At 46.8% G+C, this 24,230-nt stretch overlaps 1 protein-coding gene across 4 annotated transcripts in view; it reads right to left on the bottom strand.

Annotated features, from left to right (window-relative positions):
• LOC144681078 (serum response factor-like) overlaps positions 1-24,230 on the bottom strand; it is a 123,874-nt gene that overhangs the window by 46,093 nt on the left and 53,551 nt on the right. For all 4 annotated transcript variants that reach the window (XM_078542792.1, XM_078542791.1, XM_078542794.1 and 1 more), the window contains exon 3: positions 15,385-15,625. In XM_078542792.1, the coding sequence (XP_078398918.1) occupies positions 15,385-15,625 (241 nt within the window). The remainder of the gene's footprint in view (positions 1-15,384; positions 15,626-24,230) is intronic.

Below are 24,230 nucleotides of genomic sequence, written 5' to 3'. Positions count from 1 at the left end.
CAATCCTGCCCGTCTCTCTCCCTCTCTCCCCAATCCTGCCCGTCTCTCTCCCTCTCTCCCCAATCCTGCCCGTCTCTCTCCCTCTCTCCCCAATCCTGCCCGTCTCTCTCCCTCTCTCCCCAATCCTGCCCGTCTCTCTCCCTCTCTCCCCAATCCTGCCCGTCTCTCTCCCTCTCTCCCCAATCCTGCCCGTCTCTCTCCCTCTCTCTCTGCCCAATCCTGCCCGTCTCTCTCTGCCCAATCCTGCCCGTCTCTCTCCCTCTCTCTCTGCCCAATCCTGCCCGTCTCTCTCCCTCTCTCTCTGCCCAATCCTGCCCGTCTCTCTCCCCAATCCTGCCCGTCTCTCTCCCTCTCTCCCCAATCCTGCCCGTCTCTCTCCCTCTCTCTGCCCAATCCTGCCCGTCTCTCTCCCTCTCTCCCCAATCCTGCCCGTCGCTCCCTCTCTCCCCGATCCTGCCCGTCTCTCTCCCTCTCCCCGATCCTGCCCGTCTCTCTCCCTCTCTCCCCAATCCTGCCCGTCTCTCTCCCTCTCTCCCCAATCCTGCCCGTCGCTCCCTCTCTCCCCGATCCTGCCCGTCTCTCTCCCTCTCCCCGATCCTGCCCGTCTCTCTCCCTCTCTCCCCAATCCTGCCCGTCTCTCTCCCTCTCTCTCTGCCCGTCTCTCTCCCTCCCTCTCCAGTCCTCCCCGTCTCTCTCTCTCTCTCTCCCCCCAATCCTGCCCGTCTCTCTCCCTCTCTCCCCAGTCCTCCCCGTCTCTCTCTCTCTCTCTCCCCAATCCTGCCTGTCTCTCTCCCTCTCTCCTCAATCCTCCCCGTCTCTCTCCCCCAGTCCTCCCCATCTCTCTCCCTCTCTCCCCAGTGCTGCCCGTCTCTCTCTCTCTCTCCCCAGTCCTCCCCATCTCTCTCTCTCTCCCCAATCCTGCCCGTCTCTCTCCCTCGCTCCCCAGTCCTCCCCGTCTCTCTCTCTCTCTCCCCAATCCTGCCCGTCTCTCTCCCCAGTCCTCCCCATCTCTCTCCCTCTCTCCCCAGTCCTCCCCATCTCTCTCTCTCTCTCTCTCTCTTCCTCCCCCAGTCCTCCCCATCTTTCTCTCTCCCACTCCTCTGGCCCTCCCCATCTCTCTCGCCCTCTTCCCCGTCCCATAGCCTTCCCCAGCTATCTTTCTCTCCCCCTAGCTCTCCACCCTCACTAAACCATCCTCCCTGCCCCCTCTCCTCCCCCAAAATCTTCCCACCGATTTTTAAGTGATGCCCACCCCTCCTACACAGTCCTGACCTTCCTTCCCTTCCTCTAGCTTCAGTTTGAATACTGAGCATCCGAAGAGCAGCAGGACGGGTCATCCGCTTTCACTGAGTCTAGACAAAGACACTCGCCTGCGATGGAGACGATCTGTCCGCCTGCAGATGCTGGGAAGCGAAAGACCGTCTGTTGTCCTTGCTGCGACTGACTGGTCACCACCTGACCCTGTTGACCCTGGATGGCCAGGGAATGCTGCTGTAGCTGACCAATGGGGATGGTTGGTGTGCCTGGTAATGCTGTACCTGTCAGAGGGAAAATATACAACAAACTGAGCCAGGGATTGGAGCCACACTCTCACTGCGAGGGGGGAACGGAGCTGCAAAACTGGGTGAGGGGGGTGGGGGGCCTGCATAACCGGCAGGGGGCCAGAGCCCCGCCCGGGGTGGGGTGGGGGGGGGGGGGGGGGTGTAAAGCAGCGGGACGGGGGGAATAAAGCAGCGGGACGGGGTGGGGGGGGTAAAGCAGCAGGAAGTGGGGGGGGGGGGTAAATCTGAGCAATGGGGGTAAAGCTGCAGAATAGGTTTGGTGCAGTGCGATGGCAGGAAGACAGATCAGTAAAGCCCGGGATCTCCCTGTGCGATGTAGGTGGGTTGAAGGGAGGGGGAGACAGCATTGAGGCTATTCACTGGGACACAAACACTTTCTTCATGGTTGGTGTTGGATGCACGTCTAAGGCAGTGGGAATCGTGTTACAGTTATTTTCAGTTTGGGAGGACCACACACGGAGTCAATATGTTCAGTTGTGGAGACCACATCTTCAGGAAGGTTAAACGGGATTGGAGGGGATTCAGCGTAGATTCCCCAGAATGATCCCAGGACTACAACCATTATATCATGACTTTGTATTCTCTTGAATAAAGATTAAAGGGTTATATAATCCTGATGCAGAGAAACTATTTCCACTGGTGGTGGAACTAGGAACAAGGTTAAAACCTCCGAATCAGAGCTAGGTCATTGATAGAAACAGGAGGAGTAGGCTATTCGATCCATCGAGCCTACTCTGCCATTCAAGATGATCATGGCTGATCTGATTGTGTCTCAACTCCAATTTCCTGCCTCCCTCCCATAACCCTCGACTCCCTTGTGGATCGACATCTGTCCAACTCAGCTTTGAATATAGCCAATGACCCAATCCCCACTGTTCTCCTGGGTAGGTAACTCCAGACCCTCAGAGGAAAGATTCTTCCTCATCTGTCTTAAATAGGGGATAGTGCTCTAGATTCACAACCCCTGATCAGCATCTGCCCTGACAAGCCCCTCACAAGCTTATGTTTCAATAAGATCACTTCTCATTCCAAATTCTTCCACTAAATTCCAATCAGGAAAGGCCCAACCTGCTCAGGCTTTCTTCATCAGACAGCCCCTTTTATCCCAGGAATCAGTCTAGTGAAGCTTTTCTGAAACATAGGAACATAGAAACTAGGAGCTGGAGTAGGCCATTCTGCCCTTCGAGCCTGCTCCACCATTCATTCTGATCATGGCTGATCATCCAACTCAATAGCCTGCTCCCGCTTTCTCCCCATACCCTTTGATCCCTTCTTGAAAACATACAATGTTTTGGCCTCAACTACTTTCTGTGGTAATGAATTCCACAGGCTCACCACTCTCTGGGTGAAGAAATTTCTCCTCATCTCAGTCCTAAATGGTCTATCCCGTATCCTCAGACTGCGACCCCTGGTTCTGGACTCCCCCACCATCGGGAACATCCTTCCTGCATCTACCCTGTCTAGTCCTGTTAGAATTTTATAGGTTTCTATGAGATCCCCCCTCATTCTTCTCAACTCCAGCGAATATAATCCTAACCGACTCAATCTCTCCTCATATGTCAGTCCCTCCATCCCAGGAATCAGTCTGGTAAACCTTCACTGCACTCCTTCTATAGCAAGAACATCCTTCCTCAGATAAGGAGACCATAACTGCACACAATATTCCAGGTGTGGTCTCACCAAGGCCCTGTATAATTGCAGCAACACATCCCTGCTCCTGTACTCAAATCCTCTCGCTATGAAGGCCAACATACCATTTACCTTCTTTACCTCCTGCTACACCTGCATGCTTACCTTCAGAGACTGGTGTATAAGGACACCCAGGTCTCATTGCACATTCCCCGCTCTCAATTTATGGCCATTCAGATAATAATCTGCCTTCCTGTTTTTGCTACCAAAGTGGATAACCTCACATTTATCCACATTATACTGCATCTGCCATGCATTTGCCCACTCACTCAGCTTGTCCAAATCACACTGAAGCATCTCTGCATCCTCCTCACAGCTCACCCTCCCACCCAGCTTTGTGTCATCTGCAAATTTGGAGATATTACATTTAGTTCCCTCATCTAAATCATTAACATATATTGTGAATAGCTGGGGTCCCAGCACTGATCCCTGCGGTACCCCACTAGTCACTGCCTGCCATTCGGAAAAATACCCGTTCATTCCTACTCTGTTTCCCGTCTGCCAACCAGTTTTCTATCCATCTCAATACACTACCCCCAATCCCATGCGCTTTAATTTTACATGCTAATCTCTTATGTAGGACTTTGTCGAAAGCCTTCTGAAAGTCCAAATAAACCACATTCACTGGCTCCCCCTCATCAACTCTACTAGTTACATTCTCGAAAAATTCCAGTAGATTTGTCAAGCATGATTTCCCTTTCGTAAATCCATGCTGACCCTGTCCGATTCTGCCACTGTTTTCCAAGTGCTCAGCTATTAAATCTTTTATAACGGACTCTAAAATTTTCCCCACTACTGGCATCAGGCTGACTGGTCTATAATTCCCTGTTTTCTCTCTACCTCCCTTTTTAAATAGTGGGGTTACATTAGCTACCCACCAATCTGTAGGAACTGTTCCAGAGTCTACAGAATCTCGGAAGATGACCACCAATGCATCCACTATTTCGAGGGCCACTTCCTTAAGCACTCTGGGATGTAGATTATCTGGACCTGGGGATTTATCGGCCTTCAATCCCATCGATTTCTCCAACACCATTTCCCTACCAATACTGATTTCTTTCAGTTCCTCCCTCTCACTAAACCCTGTGTTCCCCAACATTTCTGTGATGTTATTAGTGTCCTCCTTTGTGAAGACAGAAGCAAAGTATGTATTTAGTTGGTCAGCCATTTCTTTATTCCCCATTATAAATTCCCCTGTTTCTGACTGTAAGGGACCTACATTTGTCTTCACCAATCTTTTTCTCTTCACATACCTATAGAAACTTTTACAGTCAGTTTGTATGTTCCCAGCAAGCTTACTCTCGTACTCTATTTTCCCCTTCTTAATCAATCCCTTGGTCCTCCTTTGCTGAATTCTAAACTGTTCCCAAACCTTGGGTCTGTTGTTTTTTCTGGTCAATTTGTATGCCTCTTCCTTGGATCTAATACTATCTCTAATTTCCCTTGTAAGCCATGGTTTGGCCACCTTTCCTACTTTACTTCTGCGCCAGACAGGAATAAACAATTGTTGCAGTTCACCCATGCGCTCTTTGAACGTTTGCCATTGCCTATCCACCGTCATCCCTTTAAGTAATGTCTCCAATTCAATTATATCAACCTTAAGTAAGAAGACCAAAATTATAGAGTGTTCTAGATGTGGTCTCATCAATGCCTTGTACAGTAAGGCTGCCTTACTTTTATATTCCATCCCCTTTGCATTAAAGGCCAACAGTCCATTTACCTTCTTAATTACTTGCTGTACCTGCATGCTAATTCTTTGTGATTCATATACAGGGACACTCAGATCCCTCTGTACTGCAGCATTCTGCAGTTCCTCTCCACTTAAATAAGATCCTGCTTTTCTAATCTTCCTGCCAAAGTGGACAAGCTTGCATTTTTCTACATTATACTTCATCTTCCACATTTTCGCACACTCATTTTACCTACTTAGTTCCCTTTGCAGACTCTTTGTATCCTCCTCACAACTTGCCTTCCGACCTATCTTTGTATGGTCAGCAAATTTGGCTACAATAGTCGGTCCTTTTACCCAAGTCATTAATTTAGGTTAATACAGAGAATAAAGCATTCACTTGAGCTGCCTTTGGAAGCTTCTGAAGATCAGATGGCAGGACAAAATACCAGACACTGAGGTGCTCATCCGATCTGGAATGCCAAACATCCACACCTTACTGAGATAGTCTGATCATGTAGCCAGAATGCCTGACACTCATTTACCAAAGCGAATTTTCTATGGAGAACTTGAGTCTGGGGTGTGCTCTCATGATGGTCAAAGGAAGTCCTACAAGGACATTCTGAAAGCTTCACTTAGGACTTTTGATATCAAGTTCGCATCAACCTCGGACAAACTCGTCCAGGATTGCTGCATCTGGCACAACCAAATAAAAAACGGCGGGGCCTCCTTTGAAAGCAAGCACTTTTCAGAAGCAGACAGAAAAATCAAGCACAGGAAATCCTGAGCCATCAACTGACTCATCCAAAACACAATCACCTGCAGTATCCTGTTGTATTTGCAGCAGTACCACCGGGTACAGGTTGGCCTTAGCAGTCACCTACGTACCCACCATAACCTTACCAACACCCCAAACGATGAACATTGTCATCTTCACCTCTTAGTATGAACAAATGGCAGATCATAAATAGTTGAGGCCCCAGCACTGATCCCTGCGCCAGTCCCTAGTTACAGTTTGCCAACCTGAAAATGACCCATTTATCCCGACTCTGTTTCCTGTTAGTTAGCCAATCCTCTATCCATGCTAATATATCACGCCCAACGCCATGAGCTCTTATCTTGCATATTAACCTCTTATGTGTCACCATATCAAATGCCTTTTGAAAATCTAAATACACTGCATCTACTGGTTCCCCTTTAACCACCCTGCTTGTTAAATCCTCAAAGAACTCAAATAAATTTATCAAACACAATTGCCTTTCACAAAACCATGTTGACTGGGTCCGGCTGCTTTATCATTGTCTAAATATTTTGCTACTACCTCGTTAACAGTGGATTCTAGCATTTTGCCAACAACAGTTGTTAGGCTAACTGGCCCATCGTTTTCTGCTTTCTGTCTCCCTACTTTCTTGATTAGGGATGTTACATTTGCAGTTTTCCAATCTGCTGGGACCTTTGCAGAATCTAGAGAATTTTGGAAGGTTACAACCAATCCATCCATATTCTCTGCAGCTACTTCTTTTAAAACCCTAGGATCCAGGGGACCTGTCAGCCTTTTGTCCCATTAGTTTCCCAGTACTTTTCTATAATGATCATGATTGTTTCAAGTTCCTCTTTCCCTTTTATCTCTTTTAATCATAGAAAGACTACAACAGAAGGAGCCCATTCAGCCTGTCTTGTCTATGCCAGCTCTCTGGAGGAATACACTTTGTGCCACTCCCCCGCCTTATTCCCTTAGCTCTGCACATTCTTCCTTTTCAGATGGTAATCCAATTCCCTCTTGAATACCTCGATTGAGCCTGCCTCTACCACACTCTCAGGCAGTGCACTGCAGGCCTTAACCATTTGCTGCGTCAAAAAGGTTTCCCTCATGTCTCCATTGTTTCTTTCACTAATCACCTTAAATCTTTGCCCTCTGGTTCTCGATCCTTCCACCATTGAGAATAGTTTCTCCCCAAATATTATGTCTAGATTCCTCATGAGTTTGAATACCTCTATCAAATCTCTTCTCAATCTCGTTGCCAAGGAGAACAGTCCCAACTTCTCAAATCCATTTACATAACTCAAGTTCCTCATCCCAGGAACCATTAACTGCACTCTCAACCTGTCCTGCTACCTTCAATGACTTATGCACATATACACCAGGTTCCTCTGCTCCTGCACTCCCTTTAGAGTTGTACCCTTTATTTTAATATTGTCTCTCCACATTCTTCCTATCAAAATGAGTCACTTCACATTTCTCTGCATTAAATTTCATCGGCTGCTTGTTTGCCCATTCCACCAACCTGCCTTTGTTCCTTTGAAGTTCTACATTATCTTCTCCACTGTTCACAGTGCTTCCAAGTTTCGTATCATCTGCACATTTTGAAATTGTTCACTGCACACCACAGTCTATACAAGGAAGAGAAACTTTTCCAGTTCCAACCCCTGGGGAACTCCACCACAAATCTTGCTTCAGTCCGAAAAATAACCGTTAACCACTGCTGTTTCCAGTCACTAAGCCAACTTGTATCCATGTTGCTACTGCCCCTTTTATTCTATGAGCTATAACTTTGCTCACAAGTCTGTTGTGTGGCACTGTATCAAATGCCTTTTGGAAATCCATGTACACCACATCAACAGTGTTACTCCCATTAACCCTCTCTGTTACCTCATCAAAAATTCCAGTATAAACGTGATTTGCCCTTAAGAAATCCAAGCTGGCTTTCCTTAATTAATCCGCATTTGCCAAAGTTACCATTAATTTTGTCTGGAAGCTTCCCCACCACCAACGTTAAACTGACTGGCCTGATCTTTACGCCCCGTTTTTATTAATGTTTGCAATTCTCCAGCCCTCTGGCACCATCCCTGAGTCTAAGGAAGACTGAAAAATTATGGCCAGCGCCTCTGCAATTTCCACTCTCACTTCCTTCAGTATCCTTGGATGCATCTCATCCGGTCATGGTACCTTAGCAACTTCAAGTACAGACAGTCTATCCAATACCTTATCAACTTTAAACCCTTCTAGTATTTGAATTGCCTCCTCTTTCACCACGGCCTGAGTAGCGTCTTCCTCCTTGGTAAAGACAAGTACAAACTATTCATCTAATACCTCAGCTCTGCCCCCTGCCTCCATGTGTAAATCCCCTTTTTGGTCCCAATCAGCCCTACTCCTTTTACCATCCATTTACTATTTATATGCCAATAGAAGACTTTGCGGCTCCCATTTATGTTAGCTGCCAGTCTCTTCTCATGCTCTCTCTGTGCTTTGCTTATTTGCTTTTTCAATTCTCCTCTGAATCTTCTATAACCCTCCTGTTTCTCAGTTGTACTATCCACCTGAGATCTGTCATAAGCACGCTTTTTCTTCCTAATTTTAATCTTTATGTCATTTGTAATCGAGGGAGCTCTGGATTTGTTTGCCCTATATTTCCCCTTTGTGGGAATATACCTCAACTGTGCTTGAACACTCTCCTCTTTAAAGGCAGCCAATTGTTCAGTTACCATATTGCCTGCTAATCTTTGATTCCAATTTACCCGGCCCAGATCCATTTTTATGCCAATGAAGTTGACTTTACCCCAGTTAATTATTCCTACTCTGAATTGTTCCTTGCCCTTTTGCAGGGCCAACCTAAACCTTATGATACAATGATCACTATTCCCTAAATATTGTCCAACTGTCACTTGATCCACTTGCCCCATCTCATTCCCAACAACCAGATCTAGCAGTGCCTCTTTGCTCATTGAACTGGAAACACATTGCTGTAGAAAACTCACCTCATCTCTTGTCCCTCTCTGACCTTTACACTACTATTATCCCAGTCGATATTCAGATAATTAAAAATAATTATAATTACAGGGATATATAATTCTTGCATGTCTTTAATTTCCTTGCAAATTAGTTCCTCTACATCATTCCCACTAGCTGATGGCCTAATGACTACACCGAGCAATGTAATTGCATCTAAATCTAAACAAAGGAAACTAAATCTAAACAAAGAAAACTACGAAGGTATGAGGTGCAAGTTGGCTAAGATAGATTGGGGAACTTCATTAAAAGGCAAGACCATGGATAGGCAATGGCTAATATTTAAGGAACGAATGTATGCAACAGTTATACATTCCTTTCTGGTGAAAAAGCACAACAGGAAAAGTGGCCCAATCATGGCTAACAAAAGAAATTAAGGATGGTATTAGATCCAAAGAGGAGTCATATAAAGTTTCTAGAAAAAGTAGCAAGCCTAAGGATTGGGAGCAGTTCAGAATTCAGCAAAGGAGGACCAAGAGATTGAATAAGAGGGGAAAAATAGAGTACGAGAGTAAACTTGCAAGGAACATAAAAGCAGACTGTAAAAGTTCTATAAATATGTAAAAGGAAAAAGATTAATGAAGAAAAATGTAGGTCCCTTACAGTCCAAAACGGGAGAATCTATAATAGAGAACAAGGAAATGGCAGAGCAATTAAACAACTACTTTAGTTCTGTCTTCATGGAGGAAGACACAAATAATTTCCCAGAAATACAAGGGAACCAAAGGTCTAGTGAGAAGGGGGAATTGAAGGAAATTAGTATTACTAAAACAATAGTGCTGGAGAAATTAATGGGACTGAAAGCTGATAAATCACCAGGGCCTGATAATCTACATCCCAGGGTACTAAAGGAGGTGGCTTGGAAATAGTGGATGTGTTGGTTATCATCTTCCAAAGTTCTGTAGATTCTGGAACAGTCCCAGCAGATTGGAGGGTGGCAAGTGTAACCCCACTATTTAAAAAAGGAGGGAGGGAAAAAACAGTGAATTATAGACCAGTTAGCCTAACACCAGTAGTAGGGAAAATGCTAGAGTCTATTATAAAGGATGTGATAACAGGACACTTAGAAAATATCAACAGGATTAGACAAAGTCAACATGGATTTATGAAAGGGAAATCATGTTTCACAAACCTACTGAGTTTTTGGAGGACGTAACTAGCAGAATAGATAAGGGAGAACCAGTGGATGTGGTGTATTTGGATTTTCAGAACGCTTTTGATAAAATCCCATGGAAGAGGTTAGTGTGCAAAATTAAAGCACATGGGATGAGGGTAATATACTGGCATGGATTGAGAATTGGTTAGCAGACAGGAAACAGAGAGTAGGAATAAATGGGTCTTCTTCAGAGTGGCAGGAGGTGACTAGTGGGGTACCGCAGGGATCAGACTTGGACCCCAGCCATTCATAATCTTTCAATGATTTGGATGAGGGTAATAAATGTAATATTTCCAAGTTTGTTGGCGACACAAAACTAGATAGGAATGTGAGTGGTGAGGAGGATGTCAAGAGGTTTCAAGGCGATTTAGACAAGTTGAGTGAGTAGGCAAATAGATGGCAGATGCAGTATAACGTGGATAAGTGTGAAGTTATCCACTTTGGTAGGAAAAACAGAATGGCAGAGCATTATTTAAATGGTAATAGGTTGGGAAATGTTGATGTACAAAGGGACCTGGGTGTCCTTGTACACCAATCACTGAAAGCAAGCATGTAGGTGCGGCAAGGAGTTAAGAGGGCAAATTATATGTTGGCCTTCATTGTGAGAGGACTTGAGTACAGGAGTAAGGATTTCTTACTGCAGCTGTACAGGGCCTTGGTGAGACCACACCTGGAGTATTGTGTGCAATTTTGGTCTCCTTACCCAAGAAAGGATATACTTGCCATAGAGGGAGTGCAGCGAAGGTTCACCAGGATGATTCCTGGGATGAAAGCTTCAACCCCTTCACTTCAGAAGGAAAGGAAATCAAGCAGCGATCTCACAGAGACTGATTTGAAATCTCATCTTTAAGTATCTTTTCCTTTAATCTTTGTATCTGTCCTTTATATTTGATAACCTTATCACTGGCATGACTCCAACCAGCAGAGAGCTTTCTCCTGATTCCCATTAACTCCAGTTTTGCTAGGGCTCCTTGATGCCACACTCAGTCAAATGCTGCCTTAATGTCAAGGGAAGTCACTCTCATCTCACCTCGGGAGTTCAGCTCTTTTGTCCATGTTTGAACCAAGGCTGAAATGAGGTCAGGAGCCGAGTGGCCCTGGCAGAGCCCAAACTGTGCATCAATGAGCAGGTTATTGCTAAGCAAGTGTGGGTTGATAGCACTGTTGATGGCCCCTTCCATCATTTTACTGATGATCGAGAGTAGACTGATGGGGCGGTAACTGGTTGTGTTGGATTTGTCCTACTTTTTGTGTACAGGACATACCTGGGCAATTTTCCATGTAGCCGGGTAGATGCCAGTGTTGTAGCTGTACTGGAACAGCTTGGCTAGGGGCGTGGCAAATGCTGGAGCAGAAGTCTTCAGTACTATTGCCAGAATATTGTCAGGGCCCATAGACTTTGCAGTATCCAGTGCCTTCAGCTGTTTCTTCATATCACATGGAGTGAATCGAATTGGCTTAAGACTGGCATCTGTGATGCTGGGGACCTCTGGAGGAGGCCGAGATGGATCATCCACTCAGCACTTCTGACTGAAGATGGTTGCAAATGCTTCAGCCTTATCTTTTGCACAGATGTGCTGAGCTCCCCCACCATTAAGGTTGGGGATATTTGTGGAGCCTCCTCCTCGAGTGAGCTGTTGAATTGTCCACCACCATTTGCAACTGGATGTGGCAGGACTGCGGAGCTTAGGTCTGATCCGTTGGTTGTGGAATCGCTCAGCTTTGTCTATCACTTGCTTATGATGTTTGGCACACAAGTAGTCCTGTGTTATAGTTCACCAGGTTGATACCTCATTTTTAGGTATGCCTGCTGCTGCTCCTGGCATGCCCTCCTGCACTCTTCATTGATCCAGGGTTGATCCCCTGGCTTGATGGTAATGGTAGAGTGGGGGATCTGCTGGGCCATGAGGTTATAGATTGTGTTTGAGTACAATTCTGCTGCTGCTGATGGCCCACAGTGCCTCATGGATGCCTAGTCTTGAGAGTTGCTAAATCTGTTTGAAATCTATCCCATTTAGCACGGTGGTAGTGCCACACAACACAATGGAGGGTATCCTCAATGTGAAGGCGGGGCTTCATCTCCACAACAGCTGTGCAGTGGTCACTCCAGCAATACTGTCATGGACAGATGCATCTGCAGCAGGCAGGTTGGTGAGGATGAGATCAAGCGCATTTTTCCCCCTTGTTGGTTCCCTCACCACCTGCCACAGACCCAGTCTAGCAGCTATATCACTTAGGACTCAGCCTGTTTGGTCAGTAGTGATGCTACTGAGCCACATTGATAGATATTGAAGTCCCCACCAAGAGTACATCCTGCACCCTTTCTACCCTCAGTGCTCCCTCCAAGTGATGTTCAGCTGAGGGAGGGCAGTACATGGTAATCTGGAGGTTTCCTTGCCCATGTTTGACCTGATGCCATGAGACGCCATGGGGTCCAGAGTTGATGTTGAAGACTCCCAGGGCAACTCTGTCCTAACAGTATACCACTGTGCCGTCACCTCTGCTGGGCCTGTCCTGCTGGTGGGACAGAACATACCCAGGGATGGTGATGTCTGTAAGATATGATTCCACAAGGATGACTATCTCAGGCTGTTGTTTGACTAGTCTGTGAGACAGCTCTCCCAGTTTTGGTATTAGCCCCCAAACGTTAGTAAGGAGGACTTTGCAGGGTCCAGAGGGCTGGGCTGGCCGTTGTCATTGATGTTTCCAGTGCCTCGGTCGATGCCGAATGGTCCGTCCAATTTCGTTCCTTTTTATGGACTTTTTAGCAGTTTGATACAACTGAGTGGCTTGCTAGGCCATTTCAGAGGGCATTTAAGAGTCAACCACATTGTCGCAGATCTGGAGTCACATGTAGGTCAGACCAGGTAAGGGCAGCAGATTTCCTTCCCTAAAAGGCACTAGTGAACCAAATGGGTTTTTACAACAATCAACAATGTTTTCATGGTCATCATTAGATTTGTAATTCCAGATTTTTATTGAATTCAAATTCCACCATTCGAACCCGAGACCCCTGATCATTACCCTGGGTCTCTGGATTACCAGCCCAGTGACAATACCACTACACCACCGCCTCCCCCAAATTCAGAGATTACTACTTTTGGGGTCCTGCTTGCTAATTTCCTGCCTAGCTCCTTAAATTCTGACTGTGGATCCTTCTGGATCCCTTTCTGCCTAAGATAAAAGCAAAAAACTGTGGATGCTGGAAATCCAAAACAAAAACACCTGGAAAAACTCAGCAGGTCTGACAGCATCTGCGCAGAGGAATACAGTTAACGTTTCGAGTCCGTATGACTCTGATGAAGGACTCTAAATGGGGAGAGAATTCAGAAACCTGGAGTGCAAAGGGACTTGGGAGTCCTAGTCCAGGATTCTCTTAAGGTTAACTTGCAGGTTGAGTCGGTAGTTAGGAAGGTAAATGCAATGTTGGCATTTATTTCAAGAGGACTAGAATATAAAAGCAGGGATGTGTTGCTGAGGCTTTATAAGGCTCTGGTCAGACCACATTTAGAATATTGTGAGCAATTTTGGGCCCCGTATCTCAGGAAGGATGTGCTGGCCCTGGAGAGGGTCCAGAGGAGGTTCACAAGAACGATCCCAGGAATGAAAGGCTTAATATATGATGAACGTTTGAGGACTCTGGGTCTATACTCGATGGAGTTTAGAAGGATGAGGGGGGATCTGATTGAAACTTACAGAATACTGAAAGGCCTGGATAGAGTGGACGTGGGGAAGATGTTTCCATTAGTAGGAGAGACTAGGACCCGAGGGCACAGCCTCAGAGTAAAGGGAAGACCTTTCAGAACAGAGATGAGGAGAAACTTCTTTAGCCAGAGAGTGGTGAATCTATGGAATTCATTGCCACAGAAGGCTGTGGAGGCCAGGTCATTGAGTGTATTTAAGACGGAGATAGATAGGTTCTTGATTGGTAAGGGGATCAAAGGTTATGGGGAGAAGGCGGGAGAATGGGGTTGAGAAACTTATCAGCCATGATTGAATGGCGGAGCAGACTTGATGGGCCGAATGGCCTAATTTCTGCTCCTATGTCTTATGGAAACGTTAACTGATTTCCACGCCGCAGATGCTGTCAGACCGGCTGAGTTTTTCCAGGTATTTTTGTTTTTTTCCCTTTCTGTCTATGTCGTCTGTACCCATGTGGACTATGACTGCCGGCTGATCACCCTCCCACATACTATTTTTGGGAAGCTTTCTATTTCTTCCACTGTGAAGATAGAAAATACTTGGTTCAACGTCTCTGCCATTTCCACGTTTCCCATTAATTCCCCAGTCACACCCTCTAAGGGACCAATGCTCTCTTTAGCTTCTCTTTTCCTTTTTATATACTTGTAGAATGGAACATAACTGTGTTGAGTTTTGAAATATCTCCTTAAATGTCTGCAAGTGCTTCTCCGCCATCTTACCTTTTAACTTATTTACCCAATCCACTTTAACAAACTCGGTCTTCATTGTAGTTGCCTTTAAGTTTAAAAAACTAGCTATGGGGCCACATTTCTCCTTTCAAACTGAATGTGAAATTCTATCATGTTATGATCATTCTTACCTAGACGATTCTTCACTATGAGGTCCTTAATCAATCCTGCCTCATTATACATTACCAGGTCCAAAATAGCATGGTCCATGGTAGGTTCCAGGACTGTCCCAAATATACTCCATGAACTTATCCTCCAGACCACCTTTGCAAATTTGATTTGTCTAATCGATATGAAGATTAAAATTACCCATGATTATTACTTCTTGCAAGCACCCATTATTCCCTGATACTCTGGCCTGTGTAGCTACAGTTAAGGGGCTTCTTCCCTTTGCTATTTCTTATCTCTAGCCAAACTGCTTCTATATCTTGATCTTCTGAACCAAGATCATTTCTCACTGTTGTATTGATCTCATCATTTATTAACAGAGCTACCCCACCTCCTTTTCCTTTCCCCCGTTCTTCCGAAATGCCAAATACCCTTGAATATTCAGGTCCCAGCTTTGGCCACATTACAACCGCATCTCTAATGGATAGCATTTCATATTTCTATTTGCACTAACAATTCATCCATCTTATGATGAATGCTGTGAGCATTCAGATAAAGAGCCTTATATTCTGTCTTTTAAACATCTCTCCCCCCACCCCCCCTCCAACCCCTGGCCCTCTCCAGCCCCTGGCCCTCTCCCCCTCTCCAGCCTCTGGCCCTCTCCCCCTCTCCAGTCCCTGGCCCTCTCCCCCTCTCCAGCCCCCTGGCCCTCTCCCCTCTCCAGCCCCCTGGCCCTCTCCAGCCCCCTGGCCCTCTCCAGCCCCCTGGCCCTCTCCCCCTCTCCAGCCCCCTGGCCCTCTCCCCCTCTCCAGCCCCCTGGCCCTCTCCCCCTCTCCAGCCCCCTGGCCCTCTCCCCCTCTCCAGCCCCCTGGCCCTCTCCCCCTCTCCAGCCCCCTGGCCCTCTCCCCCTCTCCAGCCCCCTGGCCCTTTCCCCCTCTCCAGCCCCTCCCTTCACCGGTGACCTGAACTTTTCATGCACACACCTGACATGAGAGTGAATCCACTCGGGAGTTGCACCATGCTGCCGGAGGTGCCTGCACCAGTTGATTTGAAGACTGTGCCGTTGCTATTGGCGATGGCAGTGACGGGAGCAAGGTAGTTGGTGATGGGGAAGTTGTGACCGGTGCTGACCTGGAGATTGGTCGAGGTGTTTGAAGCTGATTGATTGACGCCTGTAGACCCTGGGACGTTGGCCACTGTGAACGTTGTTGGTTTTAAGCTGTCCTGAGGAGGGGATGAAAAAGAATTAAACAGGGCAGAAGCCAGCAATGAAATTAAGAAACAAATTGCAGCAAAGCTACAGCATGGGTTGTGTCAGATTACTTATTTTAATTATTCGTTCATGGGATGTGAGCATCGCTGGCTAGGCCAGCATTTGTTGCCTATCTCTAATTGCCCTTCAGAAGGTGGTGGTGAATCACTGCAGTCCCTGTTGTGTAGGTACAACCACAGTGCTGCTAGGGAAGGAGTTCCAGGATTTTGACCAATTCGACAGTGAAGGAACAGTGATATATTTCTAAGTCAGGATGGCGAGTGGCTTGGAGGGGAACCTCCAGGCGGTGGTGTTCCCATGTGTCTGCTTTTAGATGGTAGTGGTTGTGGGTTTGGAAGATGTTGTCTAAGGAGGCTTGTTGAGTTCCTGCAGTGCATCATACCACTGACCAAGACACACTGTCTCAGGAAGGTCCCAGTTCCAATACACAGGCCTCAATAGTTAGCAATTTGAGAGCTCCCAGTCCTGGCCCAATGCAGTGGGTCCAAAGTCCCGGCCCGCTGCCTGGGGTCCCAGAAGCTCCCCACCCCCACGACACCCTTCCTCCATGCTGCCTCTAACGGGAGTGAGTCAGGATGGGGTTCAGCTGCGAGAACCCCCTCCACACTCCCAACACTCAGAATCACAAAATTGTTATAACACAGGAGGCGGCCATTTGGCCCGTTGTGTCTGTGCTAACTCTCCATGGGAGCAATTTATGTAGTGCCGTTCCCTCGCCTTACCCCGCAGCCTGCACCTTCCTTTGCAGGTAACAATCCAATTTCCTCTTGAATGCCTCGACTGAACCTGTATCACACTCTCACATTAGAACAGAGACATGGTGGGAATGTGCAGTTTAATGGCTCACTGCAGGACTGAGCTCTCTGTGACTGATCACTCCGTGCAGGCACAGTGCTAACTAGCACAGTCTGAGCTCAAACTGTGATCAGCTGTTTTGCGGTCTCTATTCTGTGTTGTTGAGAGGCACTACTCACTGCTCCTCTTGCCATTCAAACCAGCATTCTTACAAAAATCTGCAATTTTTAAAAAAATACATGACCTTTGGTGAAAGGCTGAAATCCAATGTGCAGACAAAGTAGGAAGATTGCAACAGGAGGAGGTCATTCAACCACTTAAACCTATCCGGTCATTGAGTGTATGTCAGTTGTATGAACTGTAAGGGACATATCTTTTTATTTCTGTTGGACTGCTGTAAAGAACGTGTCTTTCAAACTGCAGCCATTGTAATTTTAATCCCCAGTCCAACAGGAAATAAAAAGATATGTCCACTGGAACAGGATAAGAGATATATACAATGTTGCAGTCCTGGAACAGAGTGTGCCATTAAAGACAGGATGGTGCCAGAAAGGAGTCCTGGACCAAGGGAGCTGCCTGACAACAAAGTTTTAATTGGCTCCTGACCAGGTGACCAGGTTTTGTGTAAGAGCAGTGCAGCATAATAGCTCCTACCTAGCCTGAAAGGAACAAGACCTAAAACCTCTTTCTCTTGTGTGTGGAAGGTTCCAGTTAACCTACAATACCTAGCTGGCCTTTTCTCCTCATATCTCTATGACATGCTCTCTCTGAAAACCCATCAAGAGGCAAAGGGGAAAATCACCGTTAGAGACATTGAAAGGCAAGTGCTTAACCAGTGAACTAAATACTGAAAGTGCTGGAAGACCACCTCGTGTCACCAACAAGAACTGAAAGGAATTTGGAAGACATCAATCAGAATCAACCCATCGAATCCTGTACTCTGGAATTGATGATATTGAACTTTTTTATCCCACCCTTAAAATCCATGATTTGTGTGTCTTATGTGTCTGGTATGTGTGTGGATAGGGAGTTAAGAAGGGGTAGAGTTTAGGTTATAGTGTTAGAAATTAGCAGCTCCTATTTCTTTCTTTTGCCACTGGTTAACAACTTTGTTCAATAAACAACAAATATTTACTTACTAAGTTTACAAACCTGGTGCTTGTATCCTGTTAACCTAAATTAAAGAGTTGGGTAGAATTGGGACAATCTGGTGGTTTGGTCAAACTTTTCACATTTGTCGTGGCTCGGGGAACAGTGGGACTTGATATTACAGCGCACTATCCTCAGTGAGTCGTGAGACAGCTGTGTGTCAGTTATATGAAGTGTATGTCATTCAATCAGCATCTGAATTCCATCTCGTCTTCATGGTTCCATTAACCTTAACATTCTTACCTAACCAAAATATATCAATATTTAATATAATACATAAAATATAATACATTCTCAGTTTTGAAATGTTAAATCGACTCCCAGTGAACATATTTTTAAGGGAAGAGTTCAAGTTTTCCACTTCCCTGCTCCTGACATCACCAAGCCCCAGTTTGAAGTTTCTATCCCTTGTTCTGCAAGGCACTGTATTAATTCAAATTCTTTGCTTCTGACTGTTCCTCTAAAATTGATCAAGTTTCCCTTTGCTGAATCTTCTACCCAGTAACTTTGGATGAAGGTGGGAAGGCAGAGTCATCACCCTGGTGACAACCCGCCGTCCCCATGGCCCAAGGTCATTCAGAGTCTAATCAATGCAATGAATGAAGAGCAGATATTCATTCCAAGAGTATATACTGAAGCAGTCCGTGTCCACATGCAACAAGAGCTGGACAATATTCAGACTTGGGCTGACAAGTGGCAAGTAACATTCATGCCAAACAACTGCCAGATAATGACCATCTCCAACAAGAGAGAATCTAACCATCGCCCCATGACTTTCAATGGCATTACCATCTCCAAATCCCCCACTATCAACATCCTGGGGGTTACCATGGACCAGAAAATGAACTGGACTAGCCATATAAATATTGTGGTTACAAAAGCTGGTCAGAGGTTACGAATCCTGCAGTGAATAACTCACCTCCTGACTTCCCAAAGCCTGTCCACCATCTACAAGGCACAAGTCAGGAGTGTGATGGAATACTCTCCACTTGCCTGGATGAGTGCAGCTCCTACAACGCTGAAGAAGCTTGACACCGTCCAGGACAAAGCAGCCCACTTGATTGGCACCACATCCATAAACATTCACTCCCTCCACCACCGACGCACAGTAGCAGCAGTGTGTACCATCTACAAGATGCACTACAGGAATTCACCAAGGCTCCTTAGACAGCACCTTCCAAACCCACGACCATTACCACCTCGAAGGACAAGGCCAGCAGATACATGGGAACACCACCACCTGGAAGTTCCCCTCCAAGTCACTCACCATCCTGACTTGGAAATATATCGCCGTTCCTTCACTGTCGCTGAGTCAAAATCCTGTAACTGCCTTCCGAACAGCACTGTGGGTGTACCTACACCACATGGACTGCAGCGGTTCAAGAAGGCAGCTCACCACCACCTTCTCAAGGGCAGTTAAGGATGGGCAATGGATGCTGGCCCAGTCAGTGACACCCACATCATGTGAATGAATATATTTTAAAAAAACATTGTTTGGCAAGGAAGCCATTCAAGGCAAAGTCAATCAGATTTTACATTCAGTGTCTCTAAATCATAGGCATCATGTTGACTTTGGCATTAGGTATTCACTGCTGGTCAGGGAATTTCACTGCAATTTCCAGCTCACTGGCCTTCTTCCATAATAAAACCAAACAGTGAAAGAAATTTGAATATGAGCCAATCAGCTGCACAAGGGTTGAATTCATTAACTATAATTAAGAAATGCACATGGAAATGATGATATGATGGACAGCAAATATATCTGAACAAACCATTTTTAAAACATTGATATTGAAAAGTTAAAGCAAGGCCCCCCTCAGCCACAGGTGGAAGTTCTCTGCACTTTTTTAAAGAGCAAGGGAATTTTTGATGCTGCCACATACAATATTTATCCCTTAACTTACATCCTTAAAAAACAGGTTTTCTGGCAATTATCACATTGCTGTTTGTGGGGGGCCTTCCTGCACATAAATTGGTTGTTGTGTTTTCTACATTACAACAGTGACCACACTTCAAAAAGCATTTCTGTGGCTCTAAAGTGCTTTGGGGTGTCCCGGGGAGTGAAAGATTCTGTATAAACGCAAGCTTTTCTTTTCCTCCCACTTTGTCTGTAGTTGTTCCTCCTATGCAGGCTGATGATGGAAACAAATAGTGAGAAGTCTTAGGCTGCTGAACAGCATGGTTAAGTCAAGTTGTACAGAAAGCTCTCCTATTCTAAAGCAGAGAACAGTGCAAATAGACATCAATTCTACTGGCCACACAACAGCTTCAACTGGGAAACCAAACCAAACCATTCACTTAAAACCCTGCTGCACAACCTGAAGACCGCCAGGTCAAGTGGGCTCCTTACTTTGACCCTTGACCCTGCAGACTACTGTGCAGGAGGATGCTCTGTCACCTCAGCACACAGGGATTGGCACTGCCCATTAAAGCAGTCCTTCCCCATCTACCATCGGTACCAGCTCACAAGCACCTACCTCACCCCAACGATTCACCGGGGTCAGATTAAACAATTCAATAGGCACCAGCTGTTTACAGAGAACAGAGAAACTTGAAGGATATTTAACAGCTGTTTAAAATTCTAAATGGATATAAGATGGGAACAGTCGGACAATGTCGATCAAGTTTCCCTTCGACGAGATTGATAAAGGAGGTGGGACTGAAATATAAAGTTTCTAGGTGAGAGTTCCAGAACAAGGAGACAGAGACACAGGTGTTTAGGATGTGACAAAATAAATGAATTTGTTCATGCTGAAGGGTTGAAAGATGATGAAATACACCAATTAGAGTTAGTGACTGAAGTATGGACCATATCGACATTTATATAGTACTTAGGTTGGTGATTGAAAAGAGGAGGCATGAAGTAATTTGGGGACAGAATAGCCAGACAGAATTTCGACAAGAATTCACACGGAGACTTCACCTGACTGATTTCTATTTACAAACACTCAGGGGAATTCAAATGAGATTCTTTGTATGTGATTTCTGAAATATCGGAAAATTTATTGTTCTAGTGTCTCCAGCCCTACACCGTCCTGTGGGTCTGCTGTACCTGAGAGCGGTCACTCTTCAGTAAGAGGAGGTCCTACTCTCAGGGTCAGCACACGATCACAGATGGACATCCCGGCATGCGGGGGAGGGGCTCCCCCGGTGCGGTTGGGGGCTCCCCCAGTGCAGGGGGGGGGGGGGGGGGGGGGCGCTCTCCCAGTGCGGGGGGGCCCCAAGGTGCGGTGGGGGGCCCAGGCTCTGGCTGTGCCTGGGGCTCCTGTCCGGCCTGGCCTGTGGCCCAAATTACACTGGTGCAACTATGAGCAAGTCATGAAAACGCCCAGTGATAATGAAACTGAAAGACAGGTTTCTGAAAACACGGTGATGCAAATGGAGCTGGATGATAAAAGCAACACTGCAGTTAATGTAATTCCTAATCTAAAACACAAGCAAAAACACCAACACCCGAACAGCTTCAGGTACACCCAGCTCCCCTTGCAATTTCCAATCTGTCATAGGGACCCGGGCACAAGGAGGATCCGAGATAGGGGGACCCTGAGGACAGAGGGGGACAGTCACTGGTGGGGGGGGGGGGGGGGGGGGGGAATCTGCAGGGCGCGGGCATGGGGGGGAGGAGACAAGGGGGAGGTAACGTGTCTGAAATAGAATCCAAAATAAAAAATAATGCAGAAATTACCAAGGTTCAGGTCCCTGTCCCCGTGGCCCCTTCTCCCTGGCCCCGCGTCCACGTCCCCGTCCCCGTGACCCTGTCCCTGTCCCCATGTCCCCTTCTCCCTGGCCCCGCGTCCACGTCCCCGTCCCCGTCTCCGGGTCCCCGTGACCCTGTCCCCGTGTCCCCTTCTCCCTGGCCCCGCGTCCATGTCCCCATCCCCGTGACCGTGTCCCTGTCCCCGTCCCCGTGACCCTGTCCCCGTGTCCCTGTCCCCTTCCCCGTGACCCTGTCCCCGTGACCCTGTCCCCGTCTCCGGGTCCCCGTGTCCGTGCCCCTCTCCCCACCTCCCCCTCTCCCCGTCCGTGTGCCTGTCCACACGCCCCTGTCCCTGTCTCCCCGTCCCCGTGTCTCCCTCTCTCCCGTCTCCCTGTTCCTGCCCACACGCCCCTGTCCCTGTCCCCCCGTCCCCGTGTCTCCCTCTCTCCCGTCTCCCTGTTCCTGCCCCCGTCCCCGTGTCTCCCTCTCTCCCATCTCCCTGTTTCTGCCCACACGCCCCTGTCCCTATCTCCCCGTGTCTCCCCCTCTCCCCGTCCGTGTCTCTGTCCACACGCCCGTCCCTGTGTCTCCCTCTCTCCCGTCTCCCTGTTCCTGCCCATACGCCCCTCTCCATGCCAGCGCCTGCCCACACCTGTCCGTGCCAGTACCTGCCCACATTCCTTTTAGTTCTTGTTGGTGACACGAGGTGGTCTTCCCCAGTGCAGGCTGTAAATTTATTATGGGGGTTTATTGCTGTCCTAGTGCAGGCTGTAAATTTATTATGGGGGTTTATTGTTGTCCCAGTGCAGGCTGTAAATTTATTATGGGGGTTTATTGTTGTCCCAGTGCAGGCTGTAATTTTATTATGGGGGTTTATTGCTGTCCCAGTGCAAGCCGTAAATTTATTATGGGGGTTTATTGCTGTCCCATTGCAGGCTGTAACTTTATTTTGGGGGTTTATTGCTGTCCCAGTGCAGGCTGTAAATTTATTATGGGGGTTTATTGTTGTCCCAGTGCAGGCTGTAAATTTATTATGGGGGTTTATTGCTGTCCCAGTGCAGGCTGTAAATTTATTATGGGGGTTTATTGCTGTCCCAGTGCAGGGTGTAAATTTATTATGGGGGTTTATTGCTGTCCCAGTGCAGGCTGTAAATTTATTATGGGGGTTTATTGCTGTCCCAGTGCAGGGTGTAAATTTATTATGGGGGTTTATTGCTGTCCCAGTGCAGGCTGTAAATTTATTATGGGGGTTTATTGCTGTCCCAGTGCAGGCTGTAAATTTATTATGGGGGTTTATTGCTGTCCCAGTGCAGGCTGTAAATTTATTATGGGGGTTTATTGCTGTCCCAGTGCAGGCTGTAAATTTATTATGGGGGTTTATTGCTGTCCTAGTGCAGGTTGTAAATTTATTATGGGGATTTATTACTGCCCCAGTGCAGGGTGTAAATTTATTATGGGGGTTTATTGTTTTCCCAGTGCAGGCTGTAAATTTATTATGGGGGCTTATTGCTGTCCTAGTGCAGGCTGTAAATTTATTATGGGGGTTTATTGCTGCCCTAGTGCAGGCTGTAAATTTAATATGGGGGTTTCTTGCTGTCCTAGTGCAGGCTGTAAATTTATTATGGGGGTTTATTGTTGTCCCAGTGCAGGCTGTAAATTTATTATGGGGGTTGATTGCTGTCCCAGTGCAGGCTGTAAATTTATTATGGGGGTTTATTGCTGTCCCATTGCAGGCTGTAACTTTATTATGGGGGCATATTGCTGTCCTAGTGCAGGCTGTAAATTTATTATGGGGGTTTATTGCTGCCCTAGTGCAGGCTGTAAATTTAATATGGGGGTTTCTTGCTGTCCTAGTGCAGGCTGTAAATTTATTATGGGGGTTTATTGTTGTCCCAGTGCAGGCTGTAAATTTATTATGGGGGTTTATTGCTGTCCCAGTGCAGGCTGTAAATTTATTATGGGGGTTTATTGCTGTCCTAGTGCAGGCTGTAAATTTATTATGGGGGTTTATTGCTGTCCTAGTGCAGGCTGTAAATTTATTATGGGGGTTTATTCCTGTCCCAGTGCAGGCTGTAATTTTATTATGGGGGTTTATTGCTGTCCCAGTGCAGGCTGTAAATTTATTATGGGGGTTTATTGCTGTCCCATTGCAGGCTGTAACTTTATTATGGGGGTTTATTGCTGTCCCAGTGCAGGCTGTAAATTTATTATGGGGGTTTATTGCTGTCCCAGTGCAGGCTGTAAATTTATTATGGGCGTTTATTGCTGTCCCAGTGCAGGCTGTAAATTTATTATGGGGGTTTAATGCTGTCCCAGTGCAGGCTGTAAATTTATTATGGGGGTTTATTGCTGTCCCAGTGCAGGCTGTAAATGAGGGGGTTTATTGCTGTACCATGACAATCTCTGTAGGGGGCAGTGTCCATTGCCCAGCAATGCTCTCCAGTGGTAAGAATGTGGAACAGCAACAGGCCATTCGGCCCATCAGTGCCAGATTTCCACTAGAACAGAAAATGAACATTTTACATAAAACATTCTATATGAAGCATTCGAGGATCTCTGTGCTCAGAATGAGCTACTCCTTTCGGCAAACAGCCACAACAGCACTGTGCACCCATAATCAATCAGTGGCTATTCCACCATGTGGGGAGGGGCAGGAGACCAGCTTCACCCAACTTCTGGTGTGGACTCTGTGGCGACGGTCACCCCGTTTCCTAATCCTAACAAGGCGGACTGAGGAAGTTGATACAGATTGGGGGGAGGGAGAGGTTGGAGAGGTGGAGGGCAGGTAGATTCTAAAAAACAGCAAGCACAGGCTTGGACAGCAGGGAAGAGAGGGCTGAGGGGAGGGCGGAGGGGCGAGGGGAGGGCGGAGGGGCGAGGGGAGGGCGGAGGGGCGAGGGGAGGGCGGAGGGGAG

This window comes from Cetorhinus maximus, chromosome 5, assembly GCF_964194155.1.
Source record: "Cetorhinus maximus chromosome 5, sCetMax3.hap1.1, whole genome shotgun sequence".
NCBI classification, from domain to species: domain Eukaryota; kingdom Metazoa; phylum Chordata; class Chondrichthyes; order Lamniformes; family Cetorhinidae; genus Cetorhinus; species Cetorhinus maximus.
Note: the sequence above shows the minus strand (reverse complement) of the source record. Positions and strands in the feature narration are given on the sequence as shown.